Here is an 18,989-nt window from a genome sequence, read left to right on the forward strand (position 1 = left end):
TCCTTCGACGATAAACGCAAATCCGACCATCATCCATGGTAAGACAAAACCACGACTCGTCAGTGAAGAGCACTTTTTGCAAGTCCTGTCTGGTCCAGCGATGGTGGGTTTGTGCCCATAGGCGTCGTTGTTGCCGTTGATGTCTGGTGAGGACCTGCCTTACATCAGGCCTACAAGCCCTCAGTCTAGCCTCTCTCAGCCGATTGTGCGTTCCTGGTGTAACTCGGGCAGATGTTGTTGCCATCCTGTACTTGTTCCGCAGGTGTGATGTTCGGATGTACCAATCCTGTGCAGGTGTTGTTACACATAGTCTGCCACTGCGAGGACGACCAGCTCTCCGTCCTGTCTCCCTGTAGCGCTGTCTTAGGCATCTCACAGTACGGACATTGCAATTTATTGCCCTGGCCACATTTGCAGTCTTCATGCCTCCTTGCATCATGCCTAAGGCACATTCACGCAGATGAGCAGGGACCCTGGACATCTTTCTTTTGGTGTTATTTGAGTCAGTAGAAAGGCCTCTTTAGTGTCCTAAGTTTTCACAACTGTGACCTTAATTGCCTACCGTTTGTAAGCTGTTAGTGTCTTAACGATCATGTAAGCTGTTAGTGTCTTACCGATCATTCCATAGGTGCATGTTCATTAATTGTTTATGGTTCATTGAACAAGCATGGAAAACGGTGTTTAAACCCTTTACAATGAAGAGCTGTGAAGTTATTTGGATTTTTACATAAGTATTCTCACCCCTGAGTCAATACTTTGGTGAAGAAGCACCTTTGGCAGTGATTACAGCTGTGGGTGTTTCTGGGTAAATCTCTAAGAGCTTTCCGTACTTGGATTGTGCAACATTTGCCCGTTATTCTTTTAAATATTCTTCAAGCAATGTCAAATTGGTTGATGATCCTCGCCATGCAACCATTTTCGGTTTTGCCATAGAATTCCAAGTAGATTTAAGTCAAAACTGGAACTCAGCCACTCAGGAGCATTAACTGTCTTCTTGGTAAGGTACTCCAGTGTAGATTTGGGCTTGTGTTTTAGGTTATTGTCCTGCTGAAAGGTGAATTCATCTCCCAGTGTCTGGTGGAAACCAGACTGAACCAGGATTACCTCTAGGATTGTGCCTGTGATAAACTCCATTGCGATTCTTTTTTATCCTGAAAAACTCCCCAGCCTTACCGACTAAAAGCATACCCATAACATGATGCAGTCACCACTATGCTTGAAAATATGGAGAGTGGTACTCAGTCATTTGTTGTATTGGATACAGTATGACCCAAACATAACACTTTGTATTCATGACTAAAAGTTCATTGCTTTGCCACATTCTATTCAGTATTACTTTAGTGCCTTGTTACAAACAGGATGCATGTTTTGGAATATTTTTTATTCTGTACAAGCTTCCTTCTTTTCCCTCTGTCAATTAGGTTAGTATTGTGGTGTAACTACAATGTCGTTGATCCATCCTAATTTTTCTCCTATCACAGCCATTAAACTCTGTTTTAAAGTCACCTCATGGTCAAGAGTGTGCAAAGCTGCCATCAAGGCAAAGAGTAGCTATTTTAAAGAATCTCAAATATAAAATAGATTTTGATTTGTTAACAAGTTTTTGGTTACTACGTGATTCCATATGTGTTATTTCAAAGTTGAGATGTCTTCACTATTATTCTACAATGTGGAAAATGTAACGGATTCCCCCGGCACTGTCTTTCACCAGCTCTGCTCCGGGGTCTATGTCACCGGCCTTCAGGGCGTCCCTGAACTGGATCATTACCAGCAAACCCGGACTGCCTTGTCTCATTACGCACACCTGGTTCCCATTCCCTCTGATTACTATGTTTATATATGTGCCCTCTGTTCCCCGTTGTTCTTGCAGATTATTGTTCCATGTCCGTTGGTCTTGTGAGTACGTGTGTGCTGTTGTATCGGCTTTCGTGTTTGTGTGCACTTGTTATTTTTGGGTCTCGTCCTGTGTATTTATTAGACAGTTATACCTCGCTCTTTGTTTGGGTTACAGCCCTGTGTTTTTATATATATATATCAAATCAAATCAAATCAAATCATATTTTATTTGTCACATACACATGGTTAGCAGATGTTAATGCGAGTGTAGCGAAATGCTTGTGCTTCTAGTTCCGACAATGCAGTAATAACCAACAAGTAATCTAGCTAACAATTCCAAAACTACTACCTTATAGACACAAGTGTAAGGGGATAAAGAATATGTACATAAAGATATATGAATGAGTGATGGTACAGAGCGGCATAGGCAAGATACAGTAGATGGTATTGAGTGCAGTATATACATATGAGATGAGTATGTAAACAAAGTGGCATAGTTAAAGTGGCTAGTGATACATGTATTACGTAAAGACGCAGTAGATGACATAGAGTACAGTATATACATATACATATGAGATGAATAATGTAGGGTATGTAGACATTATATTAGGTAGCATTGTTTAAAGTGGCTAGTGATATATTTTACATCATTTCCCATCAATTCCCATTATTAAAGTGGCTGGAGTTGAGTCAGTGTGTTGGCAGCAGCCACTCAATGTTAGTGGTGGCTGTTTAACAGTCTGATGGCCTTGAGATAGAAGCTGTTAGCTGTTTTTCAGTCTCTCGGTCCCAGCTTTGATGCACCTGTACAGACCTCGCCTTCTGGATGATAGCGGGGTGAACAGGCAGTGGCTCGGGTGGTTGTTGTCCTTGATGATCTTTATGGCCTTCCTGTGACATCGGGTGGTGTAGGTGTCCTGGAGGGCAGGTAGTTTGCCCCCAGTGATGCGTTGTGCAGACCTCACTACCCTTTGGAGAGCCTTACGGTTGTGGGCGGAGCAGTTGCCGTACCAGGCGGTGATACAGCCCGACAGGATGCTCTCGATTGTGCATCTGTAGAAGTTTGTGAGTGCTTTTGGTGACAAGCCGAATTTCTTCAGCCTCCTGAGGTTGAAGAGGCGCTGCTGCGCCTTCTTCATGATGCTGTCTGTGTGGGTGGACCAATTCAGTTTGTCTGTGATGTGTACGCCGAGGAACTTAAAACGTACTACCCTCTCCACTACTGTTCCATCGATGTGGATAGGGGGGTGTTCCCTCTGCTGTTTCCTGAAGTCCACAATCATCTCCTTAGTTTTGTTGACGTTGAGTGTGAGGTTATTTTCCTGACACCACACTCCGAGGGCCCTCACCTCCTCCCTGTAGGCCGTCTCGTCGTTGTTGGTAATCAAGCCTACCACTGTTGTGTCGTCCGCAAACTTGATGATTGAGTTGGAGGCGTGCGTGTCCACGCAGTCGTGGGTGAACAGGGAGTACAGGAGAGGGCTCAGAACGCACTCTTGTGGGGCCCCAGTGTTGAGGATCAGCGGGGTGGAAATGTTGTTGCCTACCCTCACCACCTGGGGGTGGCCCGTCAGGAAGTCCAGTACCCAGTTGCACAGGGCGGGGTCGAGACCCAGGGTCTCGAGCTTGATGACGAGCTTGGAGGGCACCATGGTGTTAAATGCCGAGCTGTAGTCGATGAACAGCATTCTCACATAGGTATTCCTCTTGTCCAGATGGGTTAGGGCAGTGTGCAATGTGGTTGAGATTGCATCGTCTGTGGACCTATTTGGGCGGTAAGCAAATTGGAGTGGGTCTAGGGTGTCAGGTAGGGTGGAGGTGATATGGTCCTTGACTAGTCTCTCAAAGCACTTCATGATGACGGAAGTGAGTGCTACGGGGCGGTAGTCGTTTAGCTCAGTTAACTTAGCTTTCTTGGGAACAGGAACAATGGTGGCCCTCTTGAAGCATGTGGGAACAACAGACTGGGATAGGGATTGATTGAATATGTCCGTAAACACACCAGCCAGCTGGTCTGCGCATGCTCTGAGGGCGCGGCTGGGGATGCCGTCTGGGCCTGCAGCCTTGCGAGGGTTGACACATTTAAATGTTTTCCTCACGTCGGCTGCAGTGAAGGAGAGTTTTAGTTGCGTGCCATGTCAGTGGCACTGTATTGTCCTCAAAGCGGGCAAAAAAGTTATTTAGTCTGCCTGGGAGCAAGACATCCTGGTCCGTGACGGGGCTGGTTTTCTTTTTGTAATCCGTGATTGACTGTAGACCCTGCTACATACCTCTTGTGTCTGAGCCGTTGAATTGAGATTCTACTTTGTCTCTATACTGACGCTTAGCTTGTTTGATTGCCTTGCGGAGGGAATAGTTACACTGTTTGTATTCGGTCATGTTTCCGGTCACCTTGCCCTGATTAAAAGCAGTGTTTCGGGCTTTCAGTTTCACCGAATGCTGCCATCAATCCACGGTTTCTGGTTTGAGAATGTTTTAATCGTTGCTATGGGAACGACATCTTCAACGCACGTTCTAATGAACTCGCTCACCGAATCAGCGTATTCGTCAATGTTGTTGTCTGACGCAATACGAAACATATCCCAGTCCACGTGATGGAAGCAGTCTTGGAGTGTGGAATCAGATTGGTCGGACCAGCGTTGAACAGACCTCAGCGCGGGAGCTTCTTGTTTTAGTTTCTGTCTGTAGGCAGGGATCAACAAAATGGAGTCGTGGTCAGCTTTTCCGAAAGGAGAGCGGGGCAGGGCCTTATATCCGTCGCGGAAGTTAGAATAGCAATGATCCAAGGTTTTTCCAGCCCTGGTTGCGCAATCGATATATATATTCACACACGTGTTTGCTTTGGACTTCGTCCCCGTCATGTCCATGACTTACAATATTTTGGGTAGAGAAATTTAAACTATTTTGTGTTCTTGCTCCTGTCTCCTATCATTATACATGACAGAAAATAGTTTAGAGAATAAGAAACCCTGGAATGAGTAGGAGTGTCAACTTTTGACTAGTACTGTATATAAACATGATTTTAATAGCAGGACACTGTAAAGTCCATTATTCCTCTCAAGAGTATGAATTGGGCTGTTTAAGGTTTGAATCCTAAGCAATTGTCACGTCCTGACCTTAGTTCCTTTTTTATGTCTCTGTTTTAGTTTGGTCAGGGCGTGAGTTAGGGTGGGCTTCTAGGTTGTGTAGTCTAGGTTTTGTATTTCTGTGTTTGGCCTGGTATGGTTCCCAATCAGAGGCAGCTGTCGCTCGTTGTGTCTGATTGAGAACCATACTTAGGCAGCCTGTTTTCCCACTATGGGTTGTGGGTAGTTTTCCGTTTCTGTGTTTGCACCATACGGGAATGTTTCGATTTTCATTTATTTCCTGCACTTTGTTCTTTTGGTATTTTGTTGTGTTCTGAGTTATTAAAGGTGTCATGGACACGTACCATGCTGCATTTTGGTCTGATCCTCCTTATTCCTCATCAGAAGAGGAAGACGTTCGTTACAGCAACCAGCATACACATTGTTTGTTGAAGTACAATATACCAACGTAACTACTGCAGTATGTCAAAGCTGTGTGCTGGAAAACCTTGGTAGCGCATGGGGGGAGTAGGCATTGTGGTGCGCATAATTCCCAAAACCATTGTTATTAAACTTACACTTGAAAACACTCATTATTTACCTATTGCCTCAGACAACTCATAGACCAGCTGGGTCGTTTGATGCTTTTTTGCCTTTCGTCACTTTATACACAGATCATCTCTGCAAAACAAAATCGAGATGTTTCCGTTGTGACTGCCAATAATTTCATGGGCTCCCGAGTGGCAGAGCGGTCTAAGACACTGCATTTCAGTGCTAGAGGTATCACTACAGACCCTGGCTTGATTCCAGGCTGTACCACAACCGGCTATGAACAGGAGTCCCATAGGGCGGCGTACAATTGGCCCAACGTCGTTAGGGTTTGGTGGGGGAGTTCGGCATTGTAAATAAGAATTTGTTCTTAACTCACTTGCCTAGTTAAACAAAGGTTCAAAAATTAAGTTGACCAGTGTCTTTGCAATTGTAATAAACAAGCAAAGGGTAAAAATATGCTTTAAATAAAAACCAAGATGACTGCATACGCCTATATATTTAAATTATATTCAATCAAGTTCTACTCGCTAATATATACAGTTAAAGTCGGAAGTTCACATACACTTAGGTTGGCATCAATACAACTCATTTTTCAACCACTACAAATTTCTTGTTAACAAACTAGTTTTGGCAAGTCGGATAGGACATCTACTTTGTGCATGACACAAGTCATTTTTCCAACAATTGTTTACAGACAGATTATTTCACTTAAAATTCACTGTATCACAATTCCAGTGGATCAGAAGTTTACATACACTAAGTTGACTGTGCCTTTAAAAAGCATGGAAAATTCCAGAAAATTATGTCATGGCTTTAGAAGCTTCTGATAGGCTAATTGACATAATTTGAGTCAATTGGAGGTGGACCTGTGGATCTATTTCAATGCATACTTTCAAACTCAGTGCCTCTTTGGGAAAATCATGGGAAAATGAAAATAAATCAGCCAAGACCTCAGAAAAACAATTGTAGACCACAAGTCTGGTTCATCCTTGGGAGCAATTTCCAAATGCCTGAAGGTACCACGTTCATCTGTACAAACAATAGTAGGCAAGTATAAACACCACGGGATCATGCAGCCGTCATACCACTCAGGAAGGAGATGTTCTGTCTCCTAGAGATGAATGTACTTTGGTGCGAAAAGTGCAAATCAATCCCAGAACAACAGCAAAGGTCCTTGAGAAGATGCTGGAGGAAGCAGGTACAAAAGTATCTATATCCACAGTAAAACGAGTCCTATATTGACAGAACCTGAAAGGCCGCTCAGCAAAGAAGAAGCGACTGCTCCAAAACATCATAAAAAAGCCAGACTACAGTTTGCAACTGCACATGGACAAAGATCGTACCTTTGGAGAAATGTCCTCTGGTCTGATGAAACAAAAATATAACTATTTGGCCGTAATGACCATCGTTATGTTTGGAGGAAAAAGGGGGAGGCTTGCAAGACGTAGAACACTATCCAACCATGTAGCACAGGGGTGGCAGCATCATGTTGTGGGGGTGCTTTGGTGCAGGAGGGACTGGTGTACTTCACAAAATAGATGGCATCAAAAGGAAGGAAAATTGTGTATATATTGAAGCAACATCTGAAAACATCAGCCAGACACTTAAAGCTTGGTCGCAAATGGGTCTTCCAAATGGACAATGATCCCAAGCATACTTCCAAAGTTGTGGCAAAACGGCTTAAGGACAACAAAGTCAATGTATTGGAGTGGCCATCACAAAGCCCTGACCTTAATCCTATAGATAATTTGTGGGCAGAACTGAAAAAGCGTGTGCGAGCAAGGAGGCCTACAAACCTGACTCAGTTACACCAGCTCTGTCAGGAGGAATGGGTAAAGATTCACCTAACTTATTGTGGGAAGCTTGTGGAAGTTAACCCAAAACGTTTGACCCAAGTTAAACAATTTAAAGGCAATGCTACCAAATACTAATTGAGTGTATGTAAACTTCTGACCCACTGGGAATGTGATGAAACAAATAAAATCTGAATTAAATAATTCTCTCTGCTATTATTCTGACCTAAAACAGTGATTTTTTTTACTAGGATTAAATCAGGAATTGTGAAAAACTGAGTTTAAATGTACTTGGCTAAGGTGGATGTAAACTTCCAACTTCAACTGTGTGTGTGTGTGTGTGTGTGTGTGTGTGTGTGTGTGTGTGTGTGTGTGTGTGTGTGTGTGTGTGTGTATGTATATACACTGCTCCAAAAAATAAAGGGAACACTTAAACAACACAATGTAACTCCAAGTCAATCACACTTATGTTAAATCAAACTGTCCACTTAGGAAGCAACACTGATTGACAATAAATGTCACATGCTGTTGTGCAAATGGAATAGACAACAGGTGGAAATTATAGGCAATTAGCAAGACACCCCCAATAAAGGAGTGGTTCTGCAGGTGATAACCACAGACCACTTCTCAGTTCCTATGCTTCCTGGCTGATGTTTTTGGTCACTTTTGAATGCTGGCGGTGCTTTCACTCTAGTGGTAGCATGAGTCAACAACCCACACAAGTGGCTCAGGTAGTGCAGCTCATCCAGGATGGCACATCAATGCGAGCTGTGGCAAGAAGATTTGCTGTGTCTGTCAGCGTAGTGTCCAGAGCATGGAGGCGCTACCAGGAGACAGGCCAGTACATCAGGAGACGTGGAGGAGGCCGCAGGAGGGCAACAACCCAGCAGCAGGACCGCTACCTCCGCCTTTGTGCAAGGAGGAGCAGGAGGAGCCCTGCCAGAGCCCTGCAAAATGACCTCCAGCAGGCCACAAATGTGCATGTGTCTGCTCAAATGGTCAGAAACAGACTCCATGAGGGTGGTATGAGGGCCCAACGTCCACAGGTGGGGGTTGTGCTTACAGCCCAACACCGTGCAGGACGTTTGGCATTTGCCAGAGAACACCAAGATTGGCAAATTCGCCACTGGTGCCCTGTGCTCTTTACAGATGAAGGCAGGTTCACACTAAGCACATGTGACAGACGTGACAGTCTGGAGACGCCGTGGAGAACATCCGCCACCTCATCAGGAGCATGCCCAGGCGTTGTAGGGAGGTCATACAGGCACGTGGAGGCCACACACACTACTGAGCCTCATTTTGACTTGTTTTAAGGACATTACATCAAAGTTGGATCAGCCTGTAGTGTGGTTTTCCACTTTAATTTTGAGTGTGACTCCAAATCCAGACCTGATTGTGTTGAAAAATTGGATTTCCATTGATCATTTTTGTGTGATTTTGTTGTCAGCACATTCAACTATGTAAAGAAAAAAGTATTTAAGAAGAATATTTCATTCATTCAGATCTAGGATGTGTTATTTTAGTGTTCCCTTTATTTTTTTGAGCAGTGTATATATATATATATATATATATATATAAAAACTTTGAACAAATTCTTAATTAAAATGACAACCAAACACAAAAGATACTGGGCCAAATGTGCTCTGCCCTATGGGACTCTCAATCTCAGCCGTATGTGATTCAGCCTGGATTCGAACCAGTGACTGTAGCGTTGCCTCTTGCACTGAGATGCAGCGCCTTAGACCGCTGCGCCACTCACGAGCCACTCTCTGCGCCACTAGTATAGCTTACTGTCTGTAACTTTTGCCTCAATTCCATGTGTAGGTGTAACAACGTGCGCAATGATGTCCCTAATATTCGATTTAGTGCATAGGCTAAGCATTAGAATCAGCCGCCTCAATATTTGCAGCCATAGGTGATAATTTATTTCTAGGAACTGATCCGTCATCAGTATCTAATGTTGAGGAAAGCTTTGAATGGAGAACGCCGATCAGAGAGCAGCGCTGCCTTTCTTTCGATCCTTCAGTATTGACACATGCTCTAACCATGCACTTATTGAAAGTTATGTGGTGTTTTGGTTCTTCAGCCTTTATAGAAACGATGCGTCGTTAATACACTCGTAAGCTTAAATTCCATTGCCACAGGAAAACCGGGCCCTGGCTATTACTTCATAGACATGCCTATTTGCATTTATGCAAAACATATGGATTCTCCCTTTAAAGAGGGGAGGTGGTGAATATCAACAGCTGCTGGACATTAAGCACGATACCAGTTCCTATAAGTGACTCTGAAAGTATTGAATAAATTGGCTGAGTGAGCATTTGGAAATTAATACATCTGGGTGGAATATCACATGTTGTGCAGCAAGAGGCTGCATGTTCCTCAAACAGTGGTCGATGTGTGGAGTGAAATAACAGAGTAGCCTACTGGCAGGAAAGTTGCCCCTATTAGCTATTCAAGTGCATAAGGATTACATATATTTTGTTCTGCCCATTTGATAATGGACCATTCTAAATCGAAACTCATTTGGCATATTAGTGAAGACAAGATTCAATTGAAAAAAGTCTGATGGGTCAAAATATGATCACTTGATGACAGAGCGTGTGCAGCCTGAGGCAACTAACAGAGCAAGCTTTCTTTTGCAGAAAAAGTACCCCATTTTCATAATTGAGTAAAAGTAAAGATACCTTGTAAGAAAATTACTCAAGAAAAAATGAAAGTCACCCAATAAAATACTACTTGAGTAAAAGTTTTAAATGTACTTAAGTATCAAAAGTAAAAGTATAAATAATTTTAAAAAATGTCTTATATTAAGCAAACCAGACGACCAGATGATCTTTAAATTTTTTTTTTTTTACGGATAGCCAGGGGCACAGTTCAATACTCAAACATAATGTAACGATTCTCTTCTTGTGAAGTAGAGGCGGACCAAAGCGCAGCGTGGTGGTTGTTCATTGTAATTTATTGACGACACTATACATGAACAAACTAAGGAAAAAACAAGAAACGTGAGAACTCAAAACAGCCCTGTCTGGTGCAAACACAAAAACAGGAACAATCACCCACAAACACAGTGAAACCCAGTCTACCTAAATATGGTTCCCAATCAGAGACAATGACGAACACCTGCCTCTGATTGAGAACCATATCAGGCCGAACATAGAACTAGACAAACTAGACATGAAACATAGAATGCCCACTCAGATCACACCCTGACCAACCACAACATAGAAATATACAAAGTAAACTATGGTCAGGGTGTGACAGTACCCCCCCCCCAAGGTGCGGCCTCCGGCCGCAAAACCTGAACCTATAGGGGAGGGTCTGGGTGGGCATCTGTCCGCGGAGGCGGCTCTGGCGCTGGACGTGGACCCCACTCCATAATAGTCTTTGTCCACCTCCTTAGCGTCCCTAGATAGGTGACCCTCCTAAGAGACAGCTCGGGACAGAGGGACAGCTGCTCGGGACAGAGGGACAGCTGCTCGGGACAGAGGGACAGCTGCTCGGGACGGAGGGACAGCTGCTCCGGGCGGAGGGGCTCTAGCGGCCCCTGGCTGACTGGCGGCGCTGGCGGCCCCTGGCTGACTGGCGGCGCTGGCGGCCCCTGGTTGACTGGCGGCGCTGGCGGCCCCTGGTTGACTGGCGGCGCTGGGCTGACTGGCGGCGCCGGGCTGACTGGCGGCGCTGGCGGCCCCTGGCTGACTGGCGGCGCTGTCGGCCCCTGGCAGACGGGCGGCGCTGTCGGCCCCTGGCAGACGGGCGGCGCCGGGCAGACGGGCGGCGCCGGGCAGACGGGCGGCGCCGGGCAGACGGGAGGCTCCGGCGGCGCCGGGCAGACGGGAGGCTCCGGCAGAGGCGCCGGACAGGCGGGAGGCTCCGGCAGAGGCGCCGGACAGGCGGGAGGCTCCGGCAGAGGCGCCGGACAGGCGGGAGGCTCCGGCAGAGGCGCCGGACAGGCGGGAGGCTCCGGCAGAGGCGCCGGACAGGCGGGAGGCTCCGGCAGAGGCGCCGGACAGGCGGGAGGCTCCGGCAGAGGCGCCGGACAGGCGGGAGGCTCCGGCAGAGGCGCCGGACAGGCGGGAGGCTCCGGCAGCGCCGGAGAGGAGGAAGGCTCTGGTAGCGCCGGAGAGGCGGGAGACTCCGGCAGCGCTGGAGAGGAGGAAGGCTCTGGACGGATGGGCCGGAGAGACAGCCTGGTACGGGGAGCTGCCACCGGAGGGCTGGGGTGTGGAGGTGGTGACGGATAGACCGGGCCGTGCAGGCGCACTGGAGCTCTTGAGCACCGAGCCTGCCCAACCTTACCCGGTTGAATGGTCCGGTCGCCCTGCCAGTGCGGCGAGGTGGAATAGCCCGCACTGGGCTATGCAGGCGAACCGGGGACACCGTGCGCAAGGCTGGTGCCATGTAAGCCAGCCCAAGGAGACGCACTGGAGACCAGATGCGTAGAGCCGGCTTCATGGCACTTGGCTCGATGCCCACTCTAGCCCGGCCGATACGCGGAGCTGGAATGTACCGCACCGGGCTGTGCACCCGCACTGGGGACACCGTGCGCTCCACAGCATAACACGGTGCCTGCCCGGTCTCTCTAGCCCACCGGTAACCACAGGAAGTTGGCTCAGGTCTCCTACCTGGCGTAGCCATACTCCCTGTTAGCCCCCCCCCCCCCCCAAGAAATTTTTGGGGCTGACTCCCGGGCTTCCATCCACGACGCCGCGCTGCCTCCTCATACCAGCGCCTCTCCGCTTTCGCCGCCTCCCGTTCTTCCTTGGGGCGGCGATACTCTCCTGGCTGAGCCCAAGGTCCTTTACCGTCTAATTCGTCCTCCCATGTCCATACCTCCTCGCGCTGCTCCTGCTGCTGCTTTTTCCTTTGCCCATTACCACACCGCTTGGTCCTGTTGTGGTGGGTGATTCTGTAACGATTCTCTTCTTGTGAAGTAGAGGCGGACCAAAGCGCAGCGTGGTGGTTGTTCATTGTAATTTATTGACGACACTATACATGAACAAACTAAGGAAAAAACAAGAAACGTGAGAACTCAAAACAGCCCTGTCTGGTGCAAACACAAAAACAGGAACAATCACCCACAAACACACAGTGAAACCCAGTCTACCTAAATATGGTTCCCAATCAGAGACAATGACGAACACCTGCCTCTGATTGAGAACCATATCAGGCCGAACATAGAACTAGACAAACTAGACATGAAACATAGAATGCCCACTCAGATCACACCCTGACCAACCACAACATAGAAATATACAAAGTAAACTATGGTCAGGGTGTGACACATAATTTACAAACAAAGCATTTGTGTTTAGTGAGTCTGCCAGATCAGAGGCAGTAGGGATGACCAGGGATGTTATCTTGATAAGTGCGTGAATTAGGCAATTGTCCTGGCCTGCTAAGCATTCAAAATGTAACGAGTACTTTTGGCTGTCAGGGAAAATGTAAGGAGTAAAAATAACATTATTTTCTTTAAGAATGTAGTGGAGGAAAAGTAAAAGTTGTCAAAAACATAAATAGTAAAGTAAAGAAAAGATACCCCAAAAAACTACTTAAGTATATTTACTTAAGTACTTTACACCACTGACATCATGCAGCCCATATATGGTTTGATTTCTAAGACATTCGAAGGTTTCTGTAATTCACAACTGAAGTTGAACAAGCCTACAGACTATGGCATGGTACATAGCCAGATAACATACAGTAGGCCAACTCATATCGCAATTGTAAATGAGAACTTGTTCTCAACTTGCCTACCTGGTTAAATAAAGGTAAAATAAATAAATAAAATAAATAAATAAATAAATAAATAAATATTCTGTTTTTCTGAAATACATTTTCTTCATATCACAACGTTTCTTTAGAGCTGCCTAAAATAAATCATGGATTTACTATGATGGTGTGTATTCAATTGATTTATTGACTTTTTAAAATGTAAACGTTGTGGTTTGTTTGCGGCTTGTATGTATGGAGATGCTAAAAGCTTCCTTTGCTTGAAGCATGCTTCTCATCCGACTGATGTTAATTAGCTAATTATAGCTCTTAGCCTGCTACTAGCTAGCTGCTGTTGAGAAGCAACCGAGTTGCTGGTCCTGGTTTTGGAACTCTGAAAATTGGCTGAAAATATGTTAACATCAGATATGCTACAAAAAGGTAGCTCATCGTTTGTTCTTAATGGACAGAAATGAGCCCATGTGAGCAATAAACTATACTTTTTATAAAAACTTTTGCACCAACAAACTTGGTCACTTTATGGATGCTATAGTCTCGTTTTAATATGACGTCTAGAATGTGAGCTAGGTACAGTAGGTGCAGAATGAAATGAACATTGAGCTTCAACCAATGCCATACTATATATAGCCACGCCTATAATTAGGCAATAAGGCCAGAGGGGGTGTGGTATATGGCCAATAGTTTACATAGCTCATATGCAACTTCAAGCAGCTTAAATATGAAGTCCCTTTGATGTCTCTCTTGCATATGGCCAATATACCACGGCTAAGAGCTGTTCTTAGGCACGACGCAGCACGGCGCACTAGGACACAGCCCTTAACCGTGGTATATTGGCCATATTTCACAAAACCCTGAGGTGCCTTATTGCTATTATAAACTGGTTACCAACGTAATTAGAGTAGTAAAAATAAATGTTTCAGCCAATCAGCATTCAGGGCTTGAACCACACAGTTTATAATATATATTTATATTCCGGACTCTGAAATGGCTCGTTCTGATATTTCTTAATTTATTTTTGGATTATGTGTGTATTGTTTTGGTATTACGGCACTTTAAGAGCTAGAAACACAAGCATTTCGCTGCACCTGCGAAAACATCTGCAAATCTGTATACCAACCAATAAACGTTGATTTGATTTGCCCTGTCCTGGGAAAGTAGTTGGTGTGCTTTCAAACTAAATGTACTGTATTTATTCTTCACAGTGTAATCATACGTCTTCCCATGGGAACCGAGTCTCCCCGCAGTATATTGGAGCCTTGGAGTTACTAAAGACGTTTCTCCCGGGGCATCACACTCATTGTAACATGGAAACTGGAGCAAGAATGAGCATGTATAAACTGTCATTGATTCTCTGTCCATTATATCACATTTCAGGTAAGTATGTGGCATTACAACTGCTAAGCTTCAAAGAACTCATGTAGGTTCATGCTGAAGGCAATAAGACGGGCTAAAGCTTTGAGGCGTGAAGCAATTGTCTATTTTCTTTTTCCAATGAAATGTGTATAAAGAGTTCAAGTACAGGTAGTGTGCAGTAAGCTGTCCTTAGAATCATACAAATGAAAAGTATGAAGGGGAGATTATTGATATAGATAGGTGAACAAATCCTGAATTGATAAACACATAAATATGTATGAGGCTAATAAACATTTTGTTATCATTTTTTGCTTTATTACAAATGTGAAGTTATACAAATATTGCTTTTAACACATAGTACTGATAGAAAAATATACTATACATACAAAGTATGTGGACACCCTTTCAAAGTGGATTCGTCTATTTCAACCACACCTGTTGCTGACAAGTGTATAAAATGGAGCACACAGCCATGCAATCTCCAAAGACAAACGTTGGCAGTAGAATGGCCTTACTGAAGAGCTCAGTGACTTTCAACGTGGCATCATAGAATGCTACCTTTCCAACAAGTCAGTTCGGGAAATTTCTGCCCTACTTGAGCTACCCCGGGCAACTTTAAGTGCTGTTATTGTGAAGTGGAAACATCTAGGAGCAAAAACGGCTCAGCAGTAAAGGGGTAGGCCACACAAGCTCACAGAATGCGAAGCACTCAGCGCTTAAAAATTGTCTGTTCTCGGTTACACCACTCACTACTGAGTTCCAAACTGCCTCTGGCACACAAGCCGAAGATCACCATGTGCAATGCTAAGCAGCTGGAGTGGTGTAAAGCTCACCACCATTGGACTGGAGCTTTGGAAACGCACTCTCTGGAGTGATGAATCACGCTTCATCATCTGGCAGTCCGACGGATGAATCTTGGTTTGGCGGATGCCAGGAAAACCCTACCTGTCCCAATGCATAGTGCCAACTGTAAAGTTTGGTGGAGGAGGAATAATGGTCTGGGGCTGTTATGGTTCGGGCTAGGCCCCTTAGTCCCAGTGAAGGGAAATCTTAACTTGACTGGCATACACAGAGCCCTGACCTCAACCCCATTGAACACCTTTGGGATGAATTGGAACATCGACTGTGAGGCAGGCCTAATCGCCCATCATCAATGCCGACCTCACATTTGTTCTTGTGGCTGAATGAAAGCAAGTCCCCGCAGCAAGGTTCCAACATAAAGTGGAAAGCCTTCTCAGGAGAGTGGAGGCTGTTGTAGCAGCAAAGGGCAGACCAACTCCATATTAATGCCATGATTTTGGAATGAGATGTTTGACTAGAGCAGGTGTCCACATACTTTTGGTCATGTAGTGTCTCAAGGTTTAACAAAATAGGAATTGTAGCTTTTCAATGCATTCTGCCCCACCCCCCTCCAAAAATTGATTTCCATTCAAAATCTTATTTTCCCTAACCTCTAACCTGAACCCTAACCCTAACCCTAACCCTGAACCTACACCTAACCCCTAAGCTTACAATAGCCTTTGTCCTCATGGGGATGTGGGAAATGTCCCCATGAGGGAAAATGTTCCTTAATTGACTATCCTTGTGAGGACTTTTGGGGGATTTCCGGTACCCATGAGGATAGTGAATAACCCCCCCCTCCATCCCCTCCGCCCCTCACACACAATAATGCTAAGCTGCCGTGGCACATTACAAGCAGGCACGGTTAGTCACCTCATGCTAACAGCCATCTAAACCATGGAATCTCAGGTATCCTCCCAAAAGCATGTAATATAAACTCATTAAGCCAAACTGTAATATAATGAGTAATATAATGATGAAGTTCACATTCTAGTTACAGGATGATATGACTGTCCTATTTTTGGAAATTGGCATACACTGGTTGAAAGATCCTCCAACGAAGCAACTGATCAACTACATCCCCTCATTCCCTGGAGTCTATGGATGAGAAAAGGCCATAATTAGATACTGGAAACTTGTCAAACATACATGAATTTACAAAATAATGTAGTTATAAGAGTGAGAGTAGTACCTTATCGACAACAGTCCTCAGATGCTGTACCCATTTGTGGCTGGGATTGGCACAAACAGTCTTCCCTTTCTTCAGTATGAACCTATGGATATTAGACACATTGTGGGAGATATACAGTATATATACATATATATAATTTTTTTCATTAGACTCTCATTGACAATATTGTTTTTTAGATTTACATTCTATGAGGAGAAAAAAAGGAAAACAAACAATTTCATATGTCTCTTTCAACAAGTCCTCTTGACACATGACTTGAGGACATTTTCCTACCAGTGTCACAATGATTGACTGTTATGCGTGGCTTTGTTTTTATCTGGACACTTAATTGTGCTAAAGGGCAGGCTGACAGAAGGTGAGGACATGTTGCAACACACTCACACAACGGCCTTGATGTTGCAGCCTCCATCTGTTTCCTGTATCCTGTAGCTTACAACATTCCTCTTGGTACTCTTCTTCAGGCCAGTAACATGCCTCAGGCAGCAGTTCTCATACGACCCTAACAACAAGCATGAGGAAGTGAAATGGTTACAATCTTCTCTATACTCTTATTGTGCTGACCCATGACATGCTGTCATGTAGGGATATTTCAGTAGCAAATGGTTTGAATTGTGCAATTGTAATAGCAACCTAGTGTAATGAGTAGTTTCTGTAATTTGAGAAAGAATTACGAGTTAAGGTATTGCAGATGTCTGCAAGAGAGACATCAAAGGGACTTCATGTTTAAGCTGCTTGAAGTTGCATATGAGCTATGTAAACTACCGTCAAAGTCAAAGTGTTGTGAAATCTGGTGCCAGGCCATTTGAGACAATGTTTTGAAAGGAGGGGGAGACAGACATATCCCAACACATCAGTCTAAAATTTTCCCATAAATAATTATCTACATTATTTTCTAGTGGCAAAATATTCCTCTTCTGGACAAAGTATGGACCATTGGAAGCTTGTAAAAAAAAAACTACGTAGAACAACTTTTCTCCATTCCAGAGGCACAAGGAGGTCTCCAGGCACAACAATGCATTAAGTGTACAAATGTGGAGTATAGGCTACTATGTACAGTATATTTATTTTCAACAAGAAGTAAATTACAAGAAGTACTGAGAATGAACCAAAACACATGAAAGGCTTGCTTTACACCATTACACCAATTTCAGTGAACTTCACAATAATGAATCTACAGAATATGAATACCGTTCCTTAGATTGTTTAATGGTGCCTACCTTGAGCCAGAGTGAGATACATGCATGTCAGGAGCAGGAGAAAGAACAGAGCCTGGAACCTCATGGTGTCACTGCTGCTGTGGGGTCCGCTACAAGAACAGGACAGAATGTAAAGCAAGGGAAGCTTCCTCTTTTTAATACCTCCTCCACATCATCAACGTGATGTTTGTATTGAGACCACCCTGTCTATAATACCAGTATGTTCCCATTCTAGACCCCAATACTAGACCCCCACACTGACCCCTTGATTACAAACACGTCCTTCTTGGTAACAGTCAACCAGATCCAGATGTCTTCAGCTGTTTTCTCCAGCTATCATTTGTTTGGCTGAAACTCTGACCATGTTCTAATAAATCAACAACCAATCAGATAAAGCCAAACTCCGTCTCTCGAGCCAGCTGTATAAACTTGTGTCTTTTATTAGTTAGAAATGCAAAAGTACAGAATGTTTACAGCATTAATCCGAAAGCTAGTGAAGTATGAATTCAGCATTAGGCAAGGATATAAACATGCAAAAGGTCAACATATAAACAGTCCTGACAACCTCTCAACACAAAAGCCTACACCCACCAACAATGCAGAACATGCTGCAAATAAGCTCCTAAAAACTTACATAGTCTCTCAGAAGAAATGTCCTCGTTGAGTTCCCTTGGCTGTTTTATAGCTGCTATATAATACCTTCACCTCTCTACCAACCCTGTTACCTCAATCAGCCACACCTCCTCTGGCATGACAACCACGGTATGTTTTACAATTGCTGGGAAGAGGTACAATTTGAACAAGATTCACAATTGAATGCCACTGAACAGTTTTTCTTCGCTCAGTCCAGTGAAAAGATGAGTGACAAACTGTGGAACTGTTCCCTTCTCAGGAGGGCTTACATAGGGCCCCTCCTTCCTATTAGAGAATGATCTGAGGTTCAGGGAGCCAGGCCAGCACTCAGTATACATGTTCAGAACTTGTTTTAGTCATTTAACCAACTGTTAAAATCAACTACATCCTTTGAACCAAGAAAATGCGGACCACACACAGACTCCTCCTTAAATATATTTTGTACAACAGCAATGAAAGCACTGTCTGGAAATCCACTGTCTGCAATTGATTGAATACCAGCCTGTGTGTTTATGTAAGATCCGATGCCTGATCTTTATCCAAGCAATTATGTCAAAAGTAGCTTCCGCTGTTGAAGCGACATTGAATCACAAGTTCATTACAAGCTAATAGGAAGCATTGAATTGCAATCAAATATTGTCTAATATTACATAACAATACATGTGGGCTGAGGCAAGAAACTTGTATCTATGTCTCGGGTGGCAGTTTTTCTTTCTGTTGATGCACATTAATAAAACATTGCTTAGGGACTTGAATAAAGTTCTGAAATGCAATTGTCCCATCAGTATGGATT

At 44.4% G+C, this 18,989-nt stretch overlaps 1 protein-coding gene across 2 annotated transcripts; it reads right to left on the bottom strand.

Moving 5' to 3' along the window:
• Positions 1 to 14,624: 14,624 nt before the first annotated feature.
• On the bottom strand, positions 14,625 to 18,426 carry LOC110524219 (C-C motif chemokine 25). Of its 2 annotated transcripts, none has more exons than XM_021603670.2 (5): positions 18,198 to 18,426; positions 17,585 to 17,673; positions 16,749 to 16,866; positions 16,368 to 16,449; positions 14,625 to 16,273 (listed from the first exon to the last, which is right to left on the bottom strand). In XM_021603670.2, the coding sequence occupies exons 2-5, from the start codon at positions 17,646 to 17,648 to the stop codon at positions 16,250 to 16,252; spliced, it is 288 nt and encodes a 95-aa protein (XP_021459345.1). In that variant the 5' UTR covers positions 17,649 to 17,673; positions 18,198 to 18,426; the 3' UTR covers positions 14,625 to 16,249. The 2 variants fall into 2 exon arrangements, with proteins under 2 accessions (XP_021459345.1, XP_021459347.1); XM_021603672.2 differs by lacking the exon at positions 18,198 to 18,426 and adding an exon at positions 17,826 to 18,181.
• Positions 18,427 to 18,989: the final 563 nt, after the last annotated feature.

Source organism: Oncorhynchus mykiss, chromosome 5 (genome assembly GCF_013265735.2).
Source record: "Oncorhynchus mykiss isolate Arlee chromosome 5, USDA_OmykA_1.1, whole genome shotgun sequence".
In the NCBI taxonomy this organism is placed as follows: Eukaryota; Metazoa; Chordata; class Actinopteri; order Salmoniformes; family Salmonidae; genus Oncorhynchus; species Oncorhynchus mykiss.

Excerpts from the sequence above, each read along its gene's own strand:
- LOC110524219 (XM_021603670.2), bottom strand. The coding sequence starts at position 17,648 with ATGAGGTTCCAGGCTCTGTTCTTTCTCCTGCTCCTGACATGCATGTAT. Across the intron at positions 16,867-17,584 it reads GTATCTCACTCTGGCTCAAG|GGTCGTATGAGAACTGCTGC; the intron begins GTAGGCACCATT and ends GCTTGTTGTTAG. Across the intron at positions 16,450-16,748 it reads TGCAACATCAAGGCCGTTGT|GTTCATACTGAAGAAAGGGA; the intron begins GTGAGTGTGTTG and ends TAATATCCATAG.